General features: G+C 37.2%; 1 protein-coding gene across 6 annotated transcripts in view; it reads right to left on the bottom strand.

Annotated features, from left to right (window-relative positions):
• Nucleotides 1–8,562: 8,562 nt before the first annotated feature.
• Nucleotides 8,563–19,573, bottom strand: part of Katnal1 (katanin catalytic subunit A1 like 1) — an 81,273-nt gene continuing 70,262 nt past the window's right edge. For all 6 annotated transcript variants that reach the window (XM_074043614.1, XM_074043613.1, XM_074043618.1 and 3 more), the window contains 2 exons: nucleotides 15,331–15,457; nucleotides 8,563–14,040 (listed from right to left, as the gene is read on the bottom strand). In XM_074043614.1, the coding sequence (XP_073899715.1) occupies nucleotides 13,842–14,040; nucleotides 15,331–15,457 (326 nt within the window). In that variant the 3' untranslated portion in view covers nucleotides 8,563–13,841. The remainder of the gene's footprint in view (nucleotides 14,041–15,330; nucleotides 15,458–19,573) is intronic.

The raw sequence follows: 19,573 nt of genomic DNA, 5'->3' as shown, positions 1-19,573 counted from the left end.
CCCTATGGAGGACTTATCAGGTGCCAGAAGCCAGTAAGCACGGCAGCCTCAGGACTTCATTTAATCTCTCCAACAGGGCTACTAGAAAAGTACAATTACTGTCATCACCTCCATTTCTTTCTCTTTCTCTCTATTCTCTTCCTCCTCTCTCCCCCTCCCCCTCTCCCTCTCCCTCTCCCATATTGACATTTGAACTCAGGGTTTCATGCTTCCTAGGCAGTCGGTCTGCCACTTGTGCCCCATCACCTCTATCTTAATTAAGGTGAAGTACCACAGGACAGAGAGTAACTTGCCTAGTCACACAGCTTGAAAGTGGTGGAGCTGGTGCTAGAATCCAGGTTCACACCCCAGAGTTGCAGTTCCACACCACCAAAATGCCCAACGGACAGACGCTAATAATTATGTAGCCAAAGAGCAGGAAGAGAAAGCACAGTCCAAGCAAGACCAAATGCTCATGGCTCCTATCAACTTTCACCCACAGTGAACTACATTGGGATTCCTCTTCTCTGTCACTTAACACTTTCCTGTTAGTACCTCAGGGTCCCTGCTCTATTCCTGGTCTTCCCTGGAATGGGTCCTGTCTGTGATCAAGGAGCAGCCAAGTAACTGTGTTACTTTGGGAGCTGACAGCTGTCTCTATGTTCTCCTTCGGTCCCTCCCCAGGGAACCTTTCATAAATGGAAAAATGTGGACACCACACAGGAATCACTGATAACTGTCATGTTTTCTTTAAAACATGAAGAAATTTTGATAACGACACATCCATATCATATCTGGAAGTCAGGAACTAAGATGGGAGAAATGAAAATTCACCAGGAATCAAACTTGTTCTGAGTCACTCAGGACTCTCCTGTGTGGACGGAGCACAGCCAGGTGGAGTTCCTGAGAATGTGAGGGCGAGCAAGGCAAGCAAAGGGCAGTTGCCCAGGCTTCACCTTGACAACCTGGTAGCAAAGCTCAGGTGCTAAATATCCACCCAGCACAGTGAAGGACGGGTGCCCCCAGGGCCCAGGAAACCAGGATGGGCCGCTGCTGCTCACCAGTCCACTGAGCAGTTAGCACAGATGCTCCCAGAGGGCAGGGCTGCACCCAGGGCTCCCAGGGCAGGAGGGGTTTAAATCATACGTGACGGTCAGTAACAAAACCAGTTTCCTGTATCGGGTCCAGCAGTTTTACAAACTGAAACTGATTAGAAAATATAGTGCCTTACACATGAGAAGGGCAAAAGCTATTTTTATTAAACTTCTATGTGTACATACATATCTATGTAAAACGAAATGCTTACTCTCAATTCTTTCCAATTACGTTATTTAAAAGATGTTTGAGGAAATTTCACTGAAATCTGTTATGTGGAGAAAATTGATGTTGAGAAATGTTTCCACTGTTACATGATTTTGTTGACAAAAACATTGAGTCTCTTATTAAAAACTCTAATATGTGCTACTTAAAACAATTTTCCTGTTTAAAAATCTTCCAAAGGAAGAGCTTCAATTTTGAACTGTGAATATTCAGTGTAACCTTCAAATTAATTGTGAGAACTGACTGACATCAAGGAAAATGCAAATTTAACAACCAAAGTTAAACAAAAACTTCTGCATAATTAGTGGGTATGATTAAAAATGAAGCTCATTAGAAAGTTGATCTCAGGTTAGGGGCATGGCCCATGTGGGAGAGCACCTGCCTAGCAAGCAGGAGGCTCTGAGTTCAAACCCCAGTACCGAAAAAAAAAAGAGTGGATCTCATAGAAATAGAAAAGAAAATAGTGTTTCAAAGACTAAGAAAAATATGAGGGAGAAAAGGATGGACAGAGGATGGGTAATGGGTGCAGATGTGGATCTGGATATAAGAATAACTTCTAATGTCCTACAGCATAATAACATAACTATGTCTGACAACAACTATTTCAAAATAGCTAGAAGACAGGATTCTGAATGTGCCCAACACAAAGAAATAATTTTTTAAAAACCCCATGAAGTTGTAACTGTAGTCAAGGATTTTCTCCCACTTAGACAAATACACTTTTATAAAGTAACTTTTTCAGCTACAATAATTACTGGTATTAAGCATGGAAAAAAACTAAATGTCCCAAAATCAAGGGCAACCCCCCCCACACACATTTAACCTCATAGCTGTCGATACAAATATTGTTCACAAGTTTTGGAAGGACTTTGTACCAATAAAATTACTTTTCATGTTTTCAAATCTAGCCTTTAAGATCACTATGTTTGGTGAACATCTCTATATTTAATAAATGTTTTTATGAATTACAAGTGCTAGTGTCAACTACAAACATTCTGTAAACTATTGGTAGAATAGCAGTGTGCAGCACTTTTTAAATTAAAATAAATTGTTTTTGCAGTCCGGGGATCAAACCCAGAGCCTCGTCTATGCTAGGCAGGCACACTACCACTGAGCTACATCCTCAGTCCTCGTTTCTGGGACATGATCTTGTCATGTAGCTCAATGTAGCCTTGAACTTGTGATCCTCCTAGCTCCCCCTATGGAATTCTGGAATTACAAAGCATGCACCAACATGTATTTTATTGCTGGCACAGCATTGTCAATGCTTAGGAGCACTGTCCTATGTTGGTGACAAGGACTGCCACAATACTGCCACACAGGTCGGATGAAAAGATGTCAGGAGTCCTGGCTAACTTAGGTCAATGCTCTTGGAAGAAAGGAGGAAAGAGAGCCACTGACTTGATTTCTACAAATACTGCTTTTTAAAACCTTATAATAATTTTATTATTTCTTTTATAAAATAATTATCATGCAGAAAAATACAAAGTAAAAGGTAAAATTCCTAATGCAGGATATATTTTGCATTTTGGTTTGAATAAAGAAAAAGTTAAAGTGTTGATTCTTAAAAGAAATTTATCATAAAGTTTTTCCTAAAATAATAAGAGTCCACTTATGGCACAAGTTAACAAAGTATATAAGAAACTGATTTACTTTGAAAAGTACAGAAAAGATAGTTTTACTAAAGAATTCAGGGAAAAAAATGAAATAGTTACCATTAGAAGTAGGGATTAGCAAATGTGTATTTCCACAATTCCCTACTGAGAACCAATAAAATTGTGCCTTTCTCTTAGCATACATCTGCATGGTTTCTAACTGCCTTAAGCAAACACCTTTCTTTTGTTGCTGTTTCTGCAAATCTTTCCCAGAGTTATTGTGGCTTATGACATTCTGTCCAATTAGCTGTCGGCGCGTATCCTTTTACCTTCACTGCAATAACCTTACTGTTTTCTAAGATTTCATGCCATTAACCTGTTCAATTAGAGCTAAGCAAAAAGCTGTTCTCAAAAACCTACTGCTAGGCAAAAGAAACCTGTTGAACTAAATCTCAGGTAAAAAAAAAATCTAAAAATACATGAGAGCAATTATAATAACTTCACAATAAATTAATTCAACTCAGTAATGTCTTATTAAAATTTTAAGTACAGGGTGAGCATCTCTAATCAGAAAATCTGAAATCTAAAACTTTTTGAGCACTGACGTGAAGCACAAAAACGTCCAGATTTTGGAGCATTTTGGATTTCGGATTTTTAATTAAACATGCTCAACTGGTAAAGTCTCTGCAAACATTCCAAATCCAAAACTCCAAAATCCGAAACGCTTCTGGTCCTAAGTATTTCACAGAAGGGATACTCAACCTATACAAGTAAAAACAAGTTAACCTGGAAGAATTTAGCCTACATGTTAATTATCTCCTCATATTGCCAGGAGTCACCTGGCGGCTCACTAATCCTAGCTACTTGGGAGGCTGAGATCAGGACGGTCACAGTTGCAGGCCAGCCCTGGAGGATAGTTCTTGAGACCCTATCTCCAAAATAACCAGAACAAAATGGATTGGAGGTGTGGCTCAAGAGTTAGAGCTCCTGCTTTGCAAGCAGGAAGCCCTGAGTTCAAACCCCAGTACTACCACCAAAAAGACCCAAAAATGAACAAAAAAATCCTTCTCATGTGTACACAAATGTGTGAATATGTATATAATTTCAGCATACCTGATAGAGCCCCAATAGTTCAGCATGGTATGTTTGATCAGCTTACCTCTGAGTTTGGGAAGACAGGAATGTCAGTGCTCTTGTGTTTTTAAGAAAACACAAACCCTTTTCCTGATACTTGTTTTGAAGTAACAAATGGAGTAAGTTCTCACAGTAAAAGAGAATAATTTATCACCATAAAGTCAGGGTTAGCTTAGATTTTGAAATACAGACACTGCATTATAAACCATACAACATTTCACCCACATTTATTTATCTTGCGGGAAATGTTTTGATTGGGGAAAGGCTTTCAAAGGCTGACAGAATTCATGAGAAGGGTTCCTCGAACTTCTTGGAAACCAAATTGTTCTTAAAAAACAACTTTAATGAGTTAAGTGCAAATGAATCAGAAACATGCATTAAATTTCCTTAAAATACACAAGGGCTTAAAAATTAGAGGAAATGTGTTTGTAAAGTATGTTTGGGACGTGTTACAAAATATATTTCAAAATATTTGAAAAATAGCTTGAGGTATTTGACAAACCCCAAATGAAGTGCAATTCGTTCATCCCTAATTGCATAATAAGCACTAACACTATAGTTTTAAGATTTATGTTAGGGAATACAGTAGTCATCCCATGATTAGTTATTTGTTAAAAATTATTTAGTATGTGCTAACTGAAAGACACTTTAAGCATTCAGAACCAAACTCGGCTCTGGGGTGGTGTGCCATTAGTGCCTGTAACTGATGACAGCCATACATCCAGCAAGGACCATGGACTGGCATCCAGTCAGTGGGGCAGTGGTGGGAATCTGAGTAGTAGAGTTCTATGCCGCTTAAACTGGTGGTCTAGGTAAAATTCATGGACACTCTTAGAACAAGCAGTTCATTTTGTAAGAACTTTGCCATGAAAAACAATAGATGGAGACAGGCACTCTGATATAGCAAATGACAGTAAAGCCCCAAATTAATTTAAATCCCATGACAATGCCTCTTTTTTCCCATTAGTACTAACATTAAAAACTAACAGGGCAAAACAGATCCTGTTGCGGGGTTGATACCATTGGGAGGGGATGTTACGGTAGAAATATAATGTACTCATGTATGAAAATGGAAAAATGAGACCTGTTGAAACTATTCCAGGAATGGGGGGAGGGAGGATAAAGGAGAATGATGGAGGGGGGGAATTCAACATGATATATTGTAACAACTTTGGTGAATGTTACAATGTACCCCCAGTACAATAATTTTAAAATAAAACAGGGCATACCACAGTCGTCTTCCTAAAAAATCTAAAACCCAAAACACTGAAAGGGAAGATGAAAAGTGGTTAAGAATGTCAGAATAAGGCATAAATGCAACATATTTATTTCAAGAATTGGTATTTTGTGGGTTGTGGGTGTTTAACTTCATTGAGAGTAATCATGGAATATGGGCTCTAGAACAGAACAAGATTCCAATCCTCCTCCTGCTTCTTAGGAACCATGCACCTAGAGCAAGTCCCTCTAGAAGCCTGTCTCTTCTTTCACAGAAAAAGAGGAACAGTAAATACATCTCAGACTAAGGAATGAAGTCAATGAAACAATAAAAGTATCTAGCATACACTGAACATTGCAAATGTTATTCTGATCCTTGGATGCTAATATCTTTCATTTCTTAACTATCATCAACTTGGGTAAACAGTCAATTAGTACAGATGAAGTATTCCTAATCCAAACACCCCAAGTGCTCTAGAATCTGAGTGTTGATGTAATGCCACAAGTGGGAAACTCCACACATGCCCTCCTGTGATATCAGTCAAAATGCAGGTGCACTAAAAATGTTATATAAGATTACCTTCAGGCTGTGTAAGGTATAAAGGAAACATAATTGGTTTGTGTGGACTTTGGGTCCTAGCCCTGTGATATCTTATCACTGAAATACAAACAATCCAAAATAAAAAAATATATCCTAAACACTTCTGGTCCTCAGTATACTGGATAAGAAATGCTCCACGGTACCATGCATAGTCTTAAAGGCCTGTAATAAATATTTTGCTGCCTGTCTAGCTTTAAGCCTTGTCAGCAGTATTCTTCAAGAGCAGGAATAGATGCATGCCGTTTCCTAGGCTGGAATGTGATCTTGAGCATGTATCTTAAATCCCATGGTTTTCAGCTCTTCTCCTAAAAGCTGAGAGGAGTGGACGGTCACTTGCTCCTGATTCTAGATCTTGATGATGCAGAGTGCTGGTGAGCCTTTCCAAACTTCTACAAAGGTCTGAAGACAGTATCAGGAAAGGTAAAATCAGGGAAGAGTTGGCCATCAAGCTTTTCTGACCACAAGTGGTCTCTCCTTTGCTCCCTTTCCCACCTGTGCTGGGTGGAGAAGAGCAATGGCTATAGGGAAGGAGCTTGAGCACCCAGGTGAATCTCCATCTCTGTAGCTGGCTGTGCTAACATCTAGTCAGGGAGGGAGGGTGGGAGGGAAGCACCTCAGCACCAGCCTCCAGAATCTGAGTGTGAATTGATGGCAGCAGCCAGGTGGGATGAGACCCAGGCCCACTTGCCTCTCTGCCTGTCCATTAGAAAGGAATCGGCTAATGCAGGGAAGGGAAGGTGCCAGGCAATGCTTATCTCTTTCTTTATGGTTTCTGGCTAAACTCCTGTCTTCTCTGGGCAAACCTCCCAACATTGAACCATTGTCTGACCTTGAGCCAGGAACCATGTCACAGCCCAAGCGGCACTGGCCATGTGCACAGGAGAAAGCAGGAAAGATTGACAAGAGAGTGGGACAGCTCTAGCCACAGTGTCTACTATTTCTGTCCCACTTTACCTAATTTTTTTTCCTTCATATGCTTCAAGAAATCAAAACTTCACTCAAGGTCACGGGAAGAAAAAAGGGTGGGGGTCACAGAACTGTTTCCAGGTGCCTTCCAGCTGTAAATGTCACCCACAGTAACATAATTATGTGTAAGTATTGATTCACACTTGGTCTACCTGGAACACTTTTGGAACCAAAGGTAAGGCTCAAAAGGCTCCATATGGCCCAGAGAAATGACACAAAGCACTAGAGCTCAAAGAACAGAACTTGACCGCTTTTATTCCCAAACCGCCATACTCATTTCCCGTGATCCTCACCAACCTAGCAATCATTTTGCTAGGTCACTGCAGAATGAAAAAGGAACAATAGGCCTCATGCACACCAGCAGAAATGTTAAAAAAAAACAAACACTGAAACTCAAGCACTCATCAGTGAGAGGTAGTACCCCTGAGGCTACCCCTCTTCCAGCTGGAAGTATAGGAAAGTTCTGATGTCTGTAACAACTCAGAATCAGAGAAAAGTAGTTCAAATTCTCTAGTTTATGAACTTAAGGGCACAAGTGTAATACTTTTAGAACTGCTTCAATCACAATGAATTAAAAAATTGATAAGCATATGAAATGGGAGTAAGACAACAATGGGATACATTATACACCTGTTAGAATGGCAAAATCCAAAACATCAACAAAACCAAATGCTAGAAGGATGTAGAGCAACAGGAACTCTCATTCAGGCTGCTGAAAATGCAAAATGATGCAGTCAGTTTGGAAGACAGTTTGGTAGTTTCTTAAAGTAAAAATACCCTTGCCATATGTTCCAGGAATCATACTTGGAAGTATTTACTCAAGTGAGTTGAAAACTTATGTACACAAAAACCTGCACAGGAATGTTTACAGCAGCTTTCTTTGCAATTGTTAAAACCTGAATGCAATTAAGACCGCATTTGTAGGTGAGTGGATAAACAGCTGTGGTCCATCCAGACAATAGAATATTATTTAGTGCACAAAAGATGTGAGCTATCAAGTCATGGAAAGACATGGAGGAATCCTAAATGCGTATTTGTTTCATGGACAATGCACAGCAGTCTTAAGAGGTTACATACTATATGATTCTGACTATATGACATTCTAGAAAAGGCAAAAGTATACAGACAGTAAAACAATCAGTGGTTGTCAGGGGCTGGGAGGAGAGGGACAGATGTACAAGCAGGGCATGGGGGATTTTTGAAGCAGTGAAATTACTCTGTATGATATTATAATGGTAGACACATGGCATTATGCTTCTGTCAAAACCCCTAACATTGTACAACGCAGAGTGAAACTTACAGATTTCAGTAATAATAATGAAAGGTCAATGTCAGTTCCTCACTGTAACGATTACACCATGTTAAAAAAAAAGGGGAATCTGGAGTATTCGTGAGGGAGAGATGAGAACTCTGTACTTTCTGCTCAAGTTTTCTATAAACCTAAAACTGCTCTAAAAAATACAGTCTATTTCAAAAAGTTTTTTGGCAAGAGGTAACTGTACAGAACATATATTTTCCAATAATGCTACACAAGTAGGTATAGTTATCAAAACAGAATTAGTTGAAAAGCCACACATCTTACATGTATCAATCATGAAATTAGTGTAATGCACAGCAAACACAAAATGTGATTTTATGAAAAACAAAATCTGTGAAAAGCCATCCCCCACTAGTGAGGGATTTATTGTTTCCACCAGTGGCAAGAAGTGTACCAGTGACTATATGTCAAGAATGAAGCATAGAAAACACTGATGGCTCTCCAGAAATTTATTACTAAATTACAACCTGGACATAAACCCAGCTCAGCTCAAGACTAGCAAAGGAGCAACACAAAATATGAGGGAAAACACATTTAATAATACAATTAGAAACATCTTTACATTAGGTTCAAATACGGGGAGACAAACACTGGAACAACAACCTTAACCACACACAAGCCATGGTGACATGAAATCCTGCTGGGCAGAGTCCACAGCAACGTTTACTTAAGGCATCTCCTGGCTGCCTTACCACAGTATGAACAGACGCCTGTCCACTTGGGTGTGTTGTTCTAGCGTGCTTAGGTTCTTAGAGAATGACACAGGAACAGTTAATGTCGTCATGCTGGTTTACACTTACAAAGGTCTGAGAAAATGGAATGTGGGTTGTTTGAACCTGCTCCTCAGAATGAGACCCATCTGAATAATGAAGCCATCACAGGGACAGTAACTCAGATGCCGCATGGGGCTTCATTTAGAAAAGTGGCTTTGCCACAAGAAGAATGGCAAACAGCTTTTTAAAATATTCCAGTTTTGGTTCTAAACTTCACAGGAGGGCAAGAGCAGAGGGGAAGAAAATGCTTAAAGAAACAAATCTGCAGAGATTATGAGTTGAATTTAATTCAATTTCTTCCTTCCTACTGAAAATATGCCTGGCTAACTGAGGTAGGCCGGGGATAACACATGTAAAAACTCAGTTTTTCCAAAGGACATTTAGTCACTTCAGAGCGCACAAAGTAAAAGTGCATCTCATAGTTTTGAACATAAAATCAAATGGAAGTCCCTTCTGTAGCAGGGAAACTTCTCTATACTAATTTCCTATTTGCGCCAAATGTACCATTGCTATACCCAGCCAGTGGTAAAGCAATGTCCAGGTTTCAATTTTTGTTTTCTGTCATAAACAGAACTTCATGACATTACCTTAATATTTTTCCTGCTTTTATTGACAAGTCACCTGAAATTTAGAACTATTATCAAAGCTAAAGTTATCCAAAGTCAGAAAAACTAATTAAAAATTCAAAAAATTGTTAACGAGATGAATGTGCAAAAACATTATCTATTATCACATAGATTTGATTTTTAAATACTCATACAGATAAGAAACAATAAAAACAAATGTCCAAAAACAAATAAATAAGTACGAAAAGCCTAATTTAAAAGTATAAATAAGTAAATTACAAGAGTTCTTAGCTCTTTCTGCAAAAATAATAGAGATGAGTAAAACATTTGAGGTTTAAATAATTTTATCCCACTAATACATCCTCCAACTTTTTGCTATTGTGACAGATCCTTAGATTCAAATAAATATTATGTGTATTACAAATTAAATGGTATGTAAATAACATCATATAATCAAAACAGTAATGAACAAAACAAAGATACAAAAAAGTTAGAACAGTCATGATTTTTTTTTTCTCACACAAGTGACCTTTTCTTAGAAAGGACCAACACATACACTTTTAACATTTTATCCCTGACACACAGGGTATATCCTAATGTGCTTTATCTTCAGTAAGATAACAGGAAGAGCAGAAATCTACTATTACACACAAAGACCCAATAAAGAAGACAATGCTAATGGAGCCAACACTACCGTACATGAACTACCTGACTAGTGCTTCACTTTATCTCAAGCTGGGGGACAAGGGCGTGAGACATAAGTAACTATGTCAAGTGTCACTGTTTTAGGATTTACAGCAGATTCAGCAGCATATACAGAAACTTACTCCCAAGGGAGGAAGTCAAACAAACTCAGGCCATCTAAGACTTAAAGATGATACCATTAAATTTTTTTCATGTCCAACAGAGAGTCAGGCTATACAGAGCAAAATGAAAGAGTGACAATTACATTGTGAATCTGGCCTGCATTTTCTCCTGATGTATCTATATGACTGTTCATATTAGATTTTCTAGAAACCTGCTTATTTACTTTTTGAATAATGAGTTCAGTCTATTTTTTAAAAGATATTTGAGGGTCAAATATCACATCACGAAAACTATAATCTCCAGAATTCAAATGAAGCCCTAGCTATACAGCGTGGTTCCCCTTCTACAATGTCTTAGTATTTTTGGAGACAGGAGTCAGAGCCTGATGTGTGTGTAGGTCATTGCAGAATGACTGCACTACCACTGACAAGAAGGTAAAGGCCATGATGCTATCATTTGTGCTCTATTTAGATAATTAGAGGCTGCAGCTTCCCTTAAAGAGCAGCTTGTCTGGTACATTTCTCCAACTTTACTTTTAAAAGAGGAATTATGGGAGCAAATTATTTACAGTACATGTGTTATATGTATACATGCTTATCATGATCGCACATGTAATTATGGCTAATGATTAAAAATCATTAAAAGTCAGATCTGTAATAGCTTTATGCTGTTTAACCAAATATATATCACCTCTAATTTTAAAGCTGATTAAAGAACAAAAAAGATGGGGGTAAACTTAATGTATATTACCTTTCCAAAACACACACAGACTACTGAATCTCTCCATCTATAACCTGAACCTCTTGTCTCAGCAGCAGAAGCCAGAAGCTACACAGAGTAATTAGAGAAAGTGCCAAGTTGGACTTCACTGACTCAGTCTTACAAAACAAGAATTCCCACCCACTGTCTTATACGCAGTAAGCAACCAATACAAGTCTGTCCATGAAGGGACTATCTGATCAGATACCAGCAAAGGAGAATTACATACAACTCAGTCCTACATTTGTTGTGCTATAATATGCAAAATACTCATGTTTTCAGAGGAGTTACAGGAATCAAATATTTCTATTTCAGTAATGCGTGTGCTATTGCAATACAGAAAAACAAAACAATTCCACTTCATTCTGGGTAAGGCAACACACTCTCTTTTGTGATTAAAAAAAGTATGTATATATATGTGTATGTGTGTATACACACATACACACACACATACACACATACACATAAAGGTTGACTAGAACCCTGAGGGTCTCCTAAAAATCCTTTCAAGGTTTAAAATATGCAAAGCTTTCTCCATCCACTGTTAGAACAAAATCTCCATTCATCTAATTCATCTCCCACAGTAAAGATAAGCTTCCTGAAGTGTAAGTCTCCAAATACTGCTTAACTGGTAATAAAGAATCATGACTACCATGAAGAATTCAAGTAAAAAAAAAAAAAATCAATGCATGCAAAACCTAGAAAAGGTATACTTATGAAAATGTTACAGGAGTTTTAGCAATCACAACACTAACGTTTTAATGAGTACTCCTAAGAATTTAGAAGAAAAAAATGCTACTGTATATAGTACTAGATGGCAATAGTTTACAAGATAATTTTACTGGCATTGTTTATTTCCTTTTTGCCTCTTTGTTTTTTGAGATAGGGTCTAACCATGTTGCCTCAAACTCAAGATCCTCCTGCTATAGCCTCTCAGATTATTAATGTCCTTATTTTAAAAGTTCATGAGTGAAGCTATGCACATCTGGTAGTCCCAGCTACTCAGGAGGCTGAGGCAGGAAGATCATTTGAGCCCAGGAATTCAAAACCAGCACAGGCAACCCAGTGAGATCCCCATCTCAAAATAAATAAAAGCTCATGAACAAAACTAATTTTTCAAGATGAACTAATTCAATTACAGTAAAATCATAATGTCTTATAATTTGAAGATTTATAATCTGTCTCAAAGGAAAGAGGGCAATTTAAATTCAATAGATGAATTCATTCATTAGGTGACTACTGGAGTTTAAATAGTCAGACTTAAGTTATCTGAAATAAATAAACATAGGACATTTAAAGTTCTTACTAGGAAAAACTTAAATCTCTTAGGCAATATACTAAGAGTTTTCAAAGTGCCTGTAAAATATATGTATGTGTATGTATACACACACACACACACATATATCTATATATACACATATACCTACCCATAGATACCTATATATGTATGTGTACACATATGCACATATCAGTTTTAAACCAGTGGCTGCTATCCAAAACCAAAAATTCAGGATATCATCAAATACAAATTTCAAAAAGTTTGACCATTAAAGTAGAAACTGCCTAACAATCCAAATGGCATAAACACCACTGATTCTGCAGCGCTATCACAGGACGCTGTACTTGTGACAGATGGCATGCACAACTTACCTTTTCTGGCTCCTTTCTATTGTCTAATTCCTTCTGAATTAAATAAGCATGTCAGATTTCTATCCTAATCTTGCTGTGGGTACAAGTTCAATTCAAGGAAGATTTTTAAGTTTTTCAAATAAACATCACTCATTATACATGATGCTGTTTTGTTAAACAAGCTGGAAAACCATAAAGATTTTGTTTTGCATTAGCCATAGACACTGGGCTTGTTTAGAATGCCAAAGTATTTCTCTTAAACACTAAAGTCAAATTCAACAAAAAATCAAATAGTGTTGGAGCTGAGGAAAATAATAGCTGTATCTGTTTGAACATATTGAAATAAAAGTGAAACCAAACTTAGAAGTCTAGAATGAAGTACTTCTAATACAATCATAATATTCTTCCCACCTTTCCAATACGAAATATAAGAAACACCAGCAAAAAAGTATTAGAGACCAGAGAAACAATCTGGCAAAATGATTCAAAAACCATAGAACACAGGATATTTCCCAATATAACTCAAAAAATAATCAAACAGCTAATGAAAGAACTGGTGGAAGAGGGAGGAGTAAAAATTATAACATGTTAGACTCTAAAACAGTAGGTAAGAACTGAATTCTACATGTTCAACTGGCAAATTCACTATTTCCTCCAAAATTAACTATTCTTTTCATATTATCCTTCAACAATGAATGAATTTAACACAAACCCAGGTTTGCTATTAACCGCCCCCCCACAAACACACGTCTTATGTTCCTTCATGCTCACAGAGCAAAGAATTGAAAAAACTGAAAGATGACAAATGCAAGTAAGAAGAAGAAATCATTCTAAATCTTTTGTAAACAAGTTTCTAAAACAGTATACTGCTACCTTCTGGGCCTCCCTGATATACTGGTTTGGGTGTTTAATATTAATGCTTGAGTATGTGGAATATTAACATAAAGCCAAAGAAAAGAGGCAATTAGTCTCTCTCTATAAGCTTTTCTTATTTCTCAAGTACATTTAGTATCTTTGTAGAGCTTTTTGTTTTGGGTTGGTTTTTTTTGTTGTTGTTTTGTTTGCTTCTAAGTGAAAATCTCTTCAATGAAAAATTCCAAACTTGTTTTTAAAAAAATTGCAGGAATTTCTTCACATTTTATAAACAAAAATACCACAAATGAAAGAACTGACAAAAAGTCAAGCAGATCCAAATTCGACCATCCATTTTTCATACTTCTCTAAGTCTGCAGCAGAGACAGACTTAGCAATTTTCTTAAGAGCCAACTCAAAATCTCCTTTGGTAACAGGCATCTGAAGTTCCTCCTTAGAAAGGGCACGGATCTCTTCTGGACTTAAGCCATTGATACGCCGTCTCATTGCCATTAAGGAAGCATCCCTAGAAATACCAAAATCAGTCAACAGTAATTCCTCGTAGTGTTCTCAGTGCTTTTGATTGTTACAAAGTTAGGAGACATTCAGATCATTTTATATGGAATTATGATACTACTTAGAATTTTCTATTTCTGAGACATCCTGAGGGTTCAAAGAGGATACGGACTTAAAATACAAAATGTGCAATGAATAAACCATAAAAGTCTAGGCTGCACTCAGATTCTTTTTCTATATCTATGCCTCAAAAACAGCCATGAAGTTTAAGAAACTGAAGTCAAATTTTCAATTGCACACTTGGAAATGGACATATGGCTAATGTTAAGATAACTCAAACCAGTTTGTCTACAGCCTAATTAGAGGGAGTAAAGCCAGGAACCCTGTCTCTGCAACATATGTACAAATAGTAGATATGGGATCCCCTACATGGAGTATTTGTGGGTAACTAAAGGCATAAACTCAGGCTTTTCCTGACCTCATTTGAAGCTCTATTTGAGCAACTGCAAATAAATATGAAGGTTTAAAAGAAATGGATGAGTCATGTTCCTTTAAGAACTATTAGAAAGGTCAAGCCAATGAAAATTCCAAATTTGTGAATGTTTTGCTACAGTGATGGTAGAAAGTTTTATGAGATTACTGTATGCCACTCAAGTTAGATGCACATAAAGAAAACACTAGCAAAAAAAGAGAAATGAGAAAAATGTTAAGGCTTTAAAGAAAGGCTATTGAGGTCAATTTAAATATAATTAGAAAAAGATCTAAAAAAAATTCTCTTTATTGAGTGATGTGAATTGTTTAAAAAATTACAATGTCACACTGAAAGAGAAATATTAAAATGCACATTTGTGTTTTTCTTCCCAAGCTTAAAATGATCAACTTTGTTCATGTGCATGTGGTCAAATAATGCCAAACAAAGCAAAGCTGAGGGATATTACTTATGTTGGTACAGCTAGACTCCAAGATAGAGCTAAATCAAGTGTAGAGTTTTCAGTTATTATTACGAAGTTAAATATAATAGTTTCTTTAAGAAAATCAAAGGATCAAAAACCTAAGTGAGGTCAGATGTGGGGGTACCTGCCTAAAATCCCAGAACTTGGGAGACTAAGTCAGGAGGATTATGAGTTCCAGGCCAGCCTAAGATATGCAGCAATACCCTGTTTCAAAAAAAAAAAAGGAAAAAGAAAAAAAAATTTCACAAATGGGAAAAAATTTCAAAAGAAATGGTTATCTGACTTTAAGACCAGTGCTCCTACAAAATCTGCAACTAATGCCTAAAATGTCAGGTCATTAAAAATACCTGCAAACATTAGTTATGTCCGCCCCAGAATAGCCCTCAATCTTCTCTGCTATGTCTTCCAGCTGAATATCAGGATCCAATTCAACCTCACGAAGGTTGATCTTCAGAAGCTCAGTTCTTCCTTTTGCTGTAGGAAGATTTTTTGTTGTGGTTAGATGTTTTACTTTACAAATCATTTTGCATAGATATCATATATTAACATCCAGGAAAAGACAGTAATGCAAAGAAGAGTCGGTAACTGAGAGTCTACCAGTCTTCTCAATTCATCTCATGGCTCACAGAATCATAAAAACTGAAACAGAATTCAGTCTCCCTATAGACTGCCAAGATACCTATTATGAGAACAAAGGATCTGAGATCCTTTATGAAAATATAAACATTAGTGCATTCAAGCACCAGAAATGCTTCTAATAAAAAATATCTGGCCTAGTTGTACAGAACTAGCCTGCAGAGTGAAGCTCCCACAAATGAGTCTGCTCACCTTTTGATATAACAAAGGAAAAGATTTCCGAAACTCTCATCAGTAGCTTAAAGACATCCTTGAAATCAGTAATTGGTACAAAATGCTCATTAATAAATTTTTAAAAGCCAGGTGTTGTGGATCACACTTGTAATCTCAGCACTCAGGACATGAAGGCAGAATGATTATGAATCTAAGGCGAGCCTGGATTACATAGTGACATGGCCAGGGATGGTGACACATGCCAGTAATTCTCGCAACTCTGGAGGCAGAGATGGGGAGGCCAGCCAAGACAAAAAGCTAGTGAGACCCCCTCCCCATCTCAATTAATAAGCTGGGTGATGTGTACCTGTGATTCCAACTATTTAGGAGGCTACTGGTAGGAAGGAGAGCCCTGAGCAAAAACGTAAAACCCCACCTAAAAAATAACGAAAAAGAAAAAAGGGCTAGGGATTGGCTTGAGTAGTAGAGCACCTGTCTAGAAGTATAAGGCCTTGAGTTCAAACTCCCAGTATTGCCAATAAATAAACAAACAAACAAAACAAATTTTTTACTTGGAGAACCTATCAGATTTTTTTTTTCTGCAGTTCCAGGGGTTAGAAAGTGCTCTACCACTGAGCTACATCCCTAACTCCTACATAATTCTTTAATCAATCAATGCTTGCTATTTCACTATTTCTTTTAATGGGAGATCTGATAAAGTACACCAAGATAGCACAAAAGAAATTTATTTGGTTCTCTACAATTTCCTGACAAATAAAATAAAATTCATCTAAACTTTTGCAAAATTTTAAGTCTACAGAAAAAATAATTTACTTTTTCATCAAGATTCACAAATTATTACCATTTGTCATTCCTATTTGCCTATTCCTTCCTCCATCTTTTACAATTAAGTACTGACTATCCAGTATATTATACTTCATCTTAAATTCTTCAGCATGTACTACTAAGAACATACTTATCACTCTTATCAAGAAATTTATGGTACATTAGTATTGTCTAAAAAACAATTCAAAGTAAAATCTCCCCATTTGCCCTAAGCCTTCATAACTTTTCAAAACCATCACATACTGCCTTTAGTTACCTTGTCTCATCAGCTCTCTCTCAACTAAAGTAGCTCCCCAGTGTTTGTTTTTTATTTGTTTTGTGTTTCATGACACTGATAATTCTCCCCTCAACTGATATTATAGAGTTACTAAAGCATTCTAATAAAGTTCCTAAGAGGTCTTTAGAACCTTTTTGTAAATACTAAAATGCTTACAGAAACAGAAAGAACCACAAATAACCAAGAAACTGGAAGAGTGCTAACAAGGCAGGAGGAACTGCTCTGTCAGTTTATAAGACTCACTTGCAGAGCAACAGGATGCCTGCAAGTGCATCCTCTGTGGAGAAGGACCAATCATCAATGACAGGGAATGGGGAGCTTAGAAGTCAATCAAAGTGTATACTAAGGACACCTAATTATGACAGTGCTGGTTCAGCAAGAGGAGGAAAGAAGTGTTTTTTCAATTAATGATTATAGAACAAGTGACTAATTCACAGGGAAAAATGAAATTTGTTCTACCTCATACTATACACAAAAATCAGTGCTGACATGTTACATCTATATACAATGTAAAATTACAAGCATTTAAAGGAGTAATTCCAGAAAATATTTTAATGACTTCAAGGAAGTATTCTCAGAATACATATTTTTAAAAAAATCAACTATAAAGGGAAGGACTGGTAAATTGAACTCATTTAAATTAGGAACATCTTTCATCAAAGACACTAAATCTAGTGAAAACAGACAAGCTAACAGAGTATGTTAAGGTATTTATAACAGATAAGTAACAAAGGACTTATATCAGGCTATTAAAAAAAGTCCTTCCAATCAATAAGAAAAAAATCAGACTACCCAATAGAAACATAGGCGAAAGACTTAAACAGATATCACAAAACCTAAATAGCCAATACATAAAGGGAAAATTGCTCAAATTCTTTACGAATAAATGAAATGCAATGTAAGCCATAACAAGACAACACTGCACACCAATTTACTGGTATAAATTAAAAAGTCTAGCCCAGCCAAGTATTAGAAAAATGTGAAACAACAGGAACTCTTGGATACTGCTGGTAGGCCTGTAAAGTGGAGCACGTACTTTGGAAAACATATTGAACTCCTCTATTAATGCTGCAGATTCACAACATGATCTAACAATTAACTCCTAAGATGTAACACTCCTTCCTGGCCTAAAGAAACTCAGGTATTTTTGCAATTATACTTGGATAAGAATGTTCAATTAGCATTGTTCATAATAGCTTATAGTGAGAAATAATCAAAACATTTATCCAGCAAATACCATGATGAATAAATTGTGGTACAACCACAAAATGGATTCTATGGGCTGAATTGTACTCATTCAAACTTTTATGATGAAGTCCTAACGCTCAGTGCCTCAAAATAGGACTGTATTTGGAAACAGGGCCTTTAGCGAGGTAAGGTAAAATGAGGTCCTATTGGGTGGGCCCTAAATCAATGTGCCTAGAGTCCTTCCAAGAAGAGTCAGGGACATGGATACACTTAGGAGGGAGACCACATGAAGACACAAGAGGAAATGGCCATCTACCAGGCAAGAAGAGAGACCTCATAATGAAAGCACTTCTACAGATACCTTTGTAATAAGGAAAACCTAAACAAACACTTTAGCTTCATTTGCTCTTAGGTGAGTTAAAGATCACTAAATTTTGGAGGACATACAGCTGGGCAATATATTGCTGGTTTCCCAGGAGCTCTGCTGTAGATTGCCATGTGGGAACAGTGGCCTGGGTTACTTTTCAGAAACTTAAAAACCAATTTTGCTAAAAATAGTAACTTGGGTTAATATTATCACTTGGGTCTGTCGATGTCCGATGGATTACTGGAACAGAATAAAAAGACTTGGCATCTCTTTCTCCATATTATGTCTGCCCCTTTGTTGCCTAAACCTTTAAGTCAGCTCAGTTTTGCAAGGAGACATGTTGATCATTTGAGAAATGTTTTGTCCGGAACATAATACAGAGTTATCTTAACCTACACTTGCCTAGTCTTTCTTCCCCTTTCAAGGCCAAAGACACTTACCAGTCACCATGACCAGAAACAGCAGACCATGAAAGGAATAAAAAAGAGAAGGTCATGTTGAGCTCCTAGAAGAGCTCTGTCTGTTCCCAGACTGAACATGACTATTCCTCCCTTCATTAGCTTATCTCATTATTCCTTCCCTGTACCTGTAACCTCTCAACTCCCTGTGGCTCAGCAAAAGCTCCCTCTTCTCCATCATTTGCCACTGAATAAAGCCTTTCTTTATTCCCAACATTCATCTCTTCAGACGTCGGTTTTTTAGGGGAATGAGCTTCCAAACCTGGGTTTGGTAATACCTGAATCCTGGACTTTGTAACCTCCACAACTGTGAGTAACTTAATTTCTGCTGTTTATGGCAGCCCTAGACTTAGGTATTTGTTATGGCAGCCCTAGAAATTAAACATAATGGAATAGCACACAGCAATAAAAATGAACTCTATCCATATGTGGTAACGTGGATGAACCTTTAAAATGTACTGAGCAAAAGAAAGCAAGATACAAGTGAAGTCAAGTATGATTTCATTTACGTAAGATGAAAATAAAAGGGGGTAAAACTGTTTTTGAGGATATACTTTTCGGTGATAAAATTCTAAGGAAAAACAATAAATTACTGCCATAAAGAGAATGGGAGTTATCAGAGGGGGAAGGAACATGCTGGGGACCTGATGAGTTCTGAGGATGCT

The sequence above is a fragment of the Castor canadensis genome, chromosome 10, assembly GCF_047511655.1.
Source record: "Castor canadensis chromosome 10, mCasCan1.hap1v2, whole genome shotgun sequence".
Classification (NCBI taxonomy): Eukaryota; Metazoa; Chordata; class Mammalia; order Rodentia; family Castoridae; genus Castor; species Castor canadensis.
This window is presented reverse-complemented; position numbering and strand designations above follow the sequence as displayed.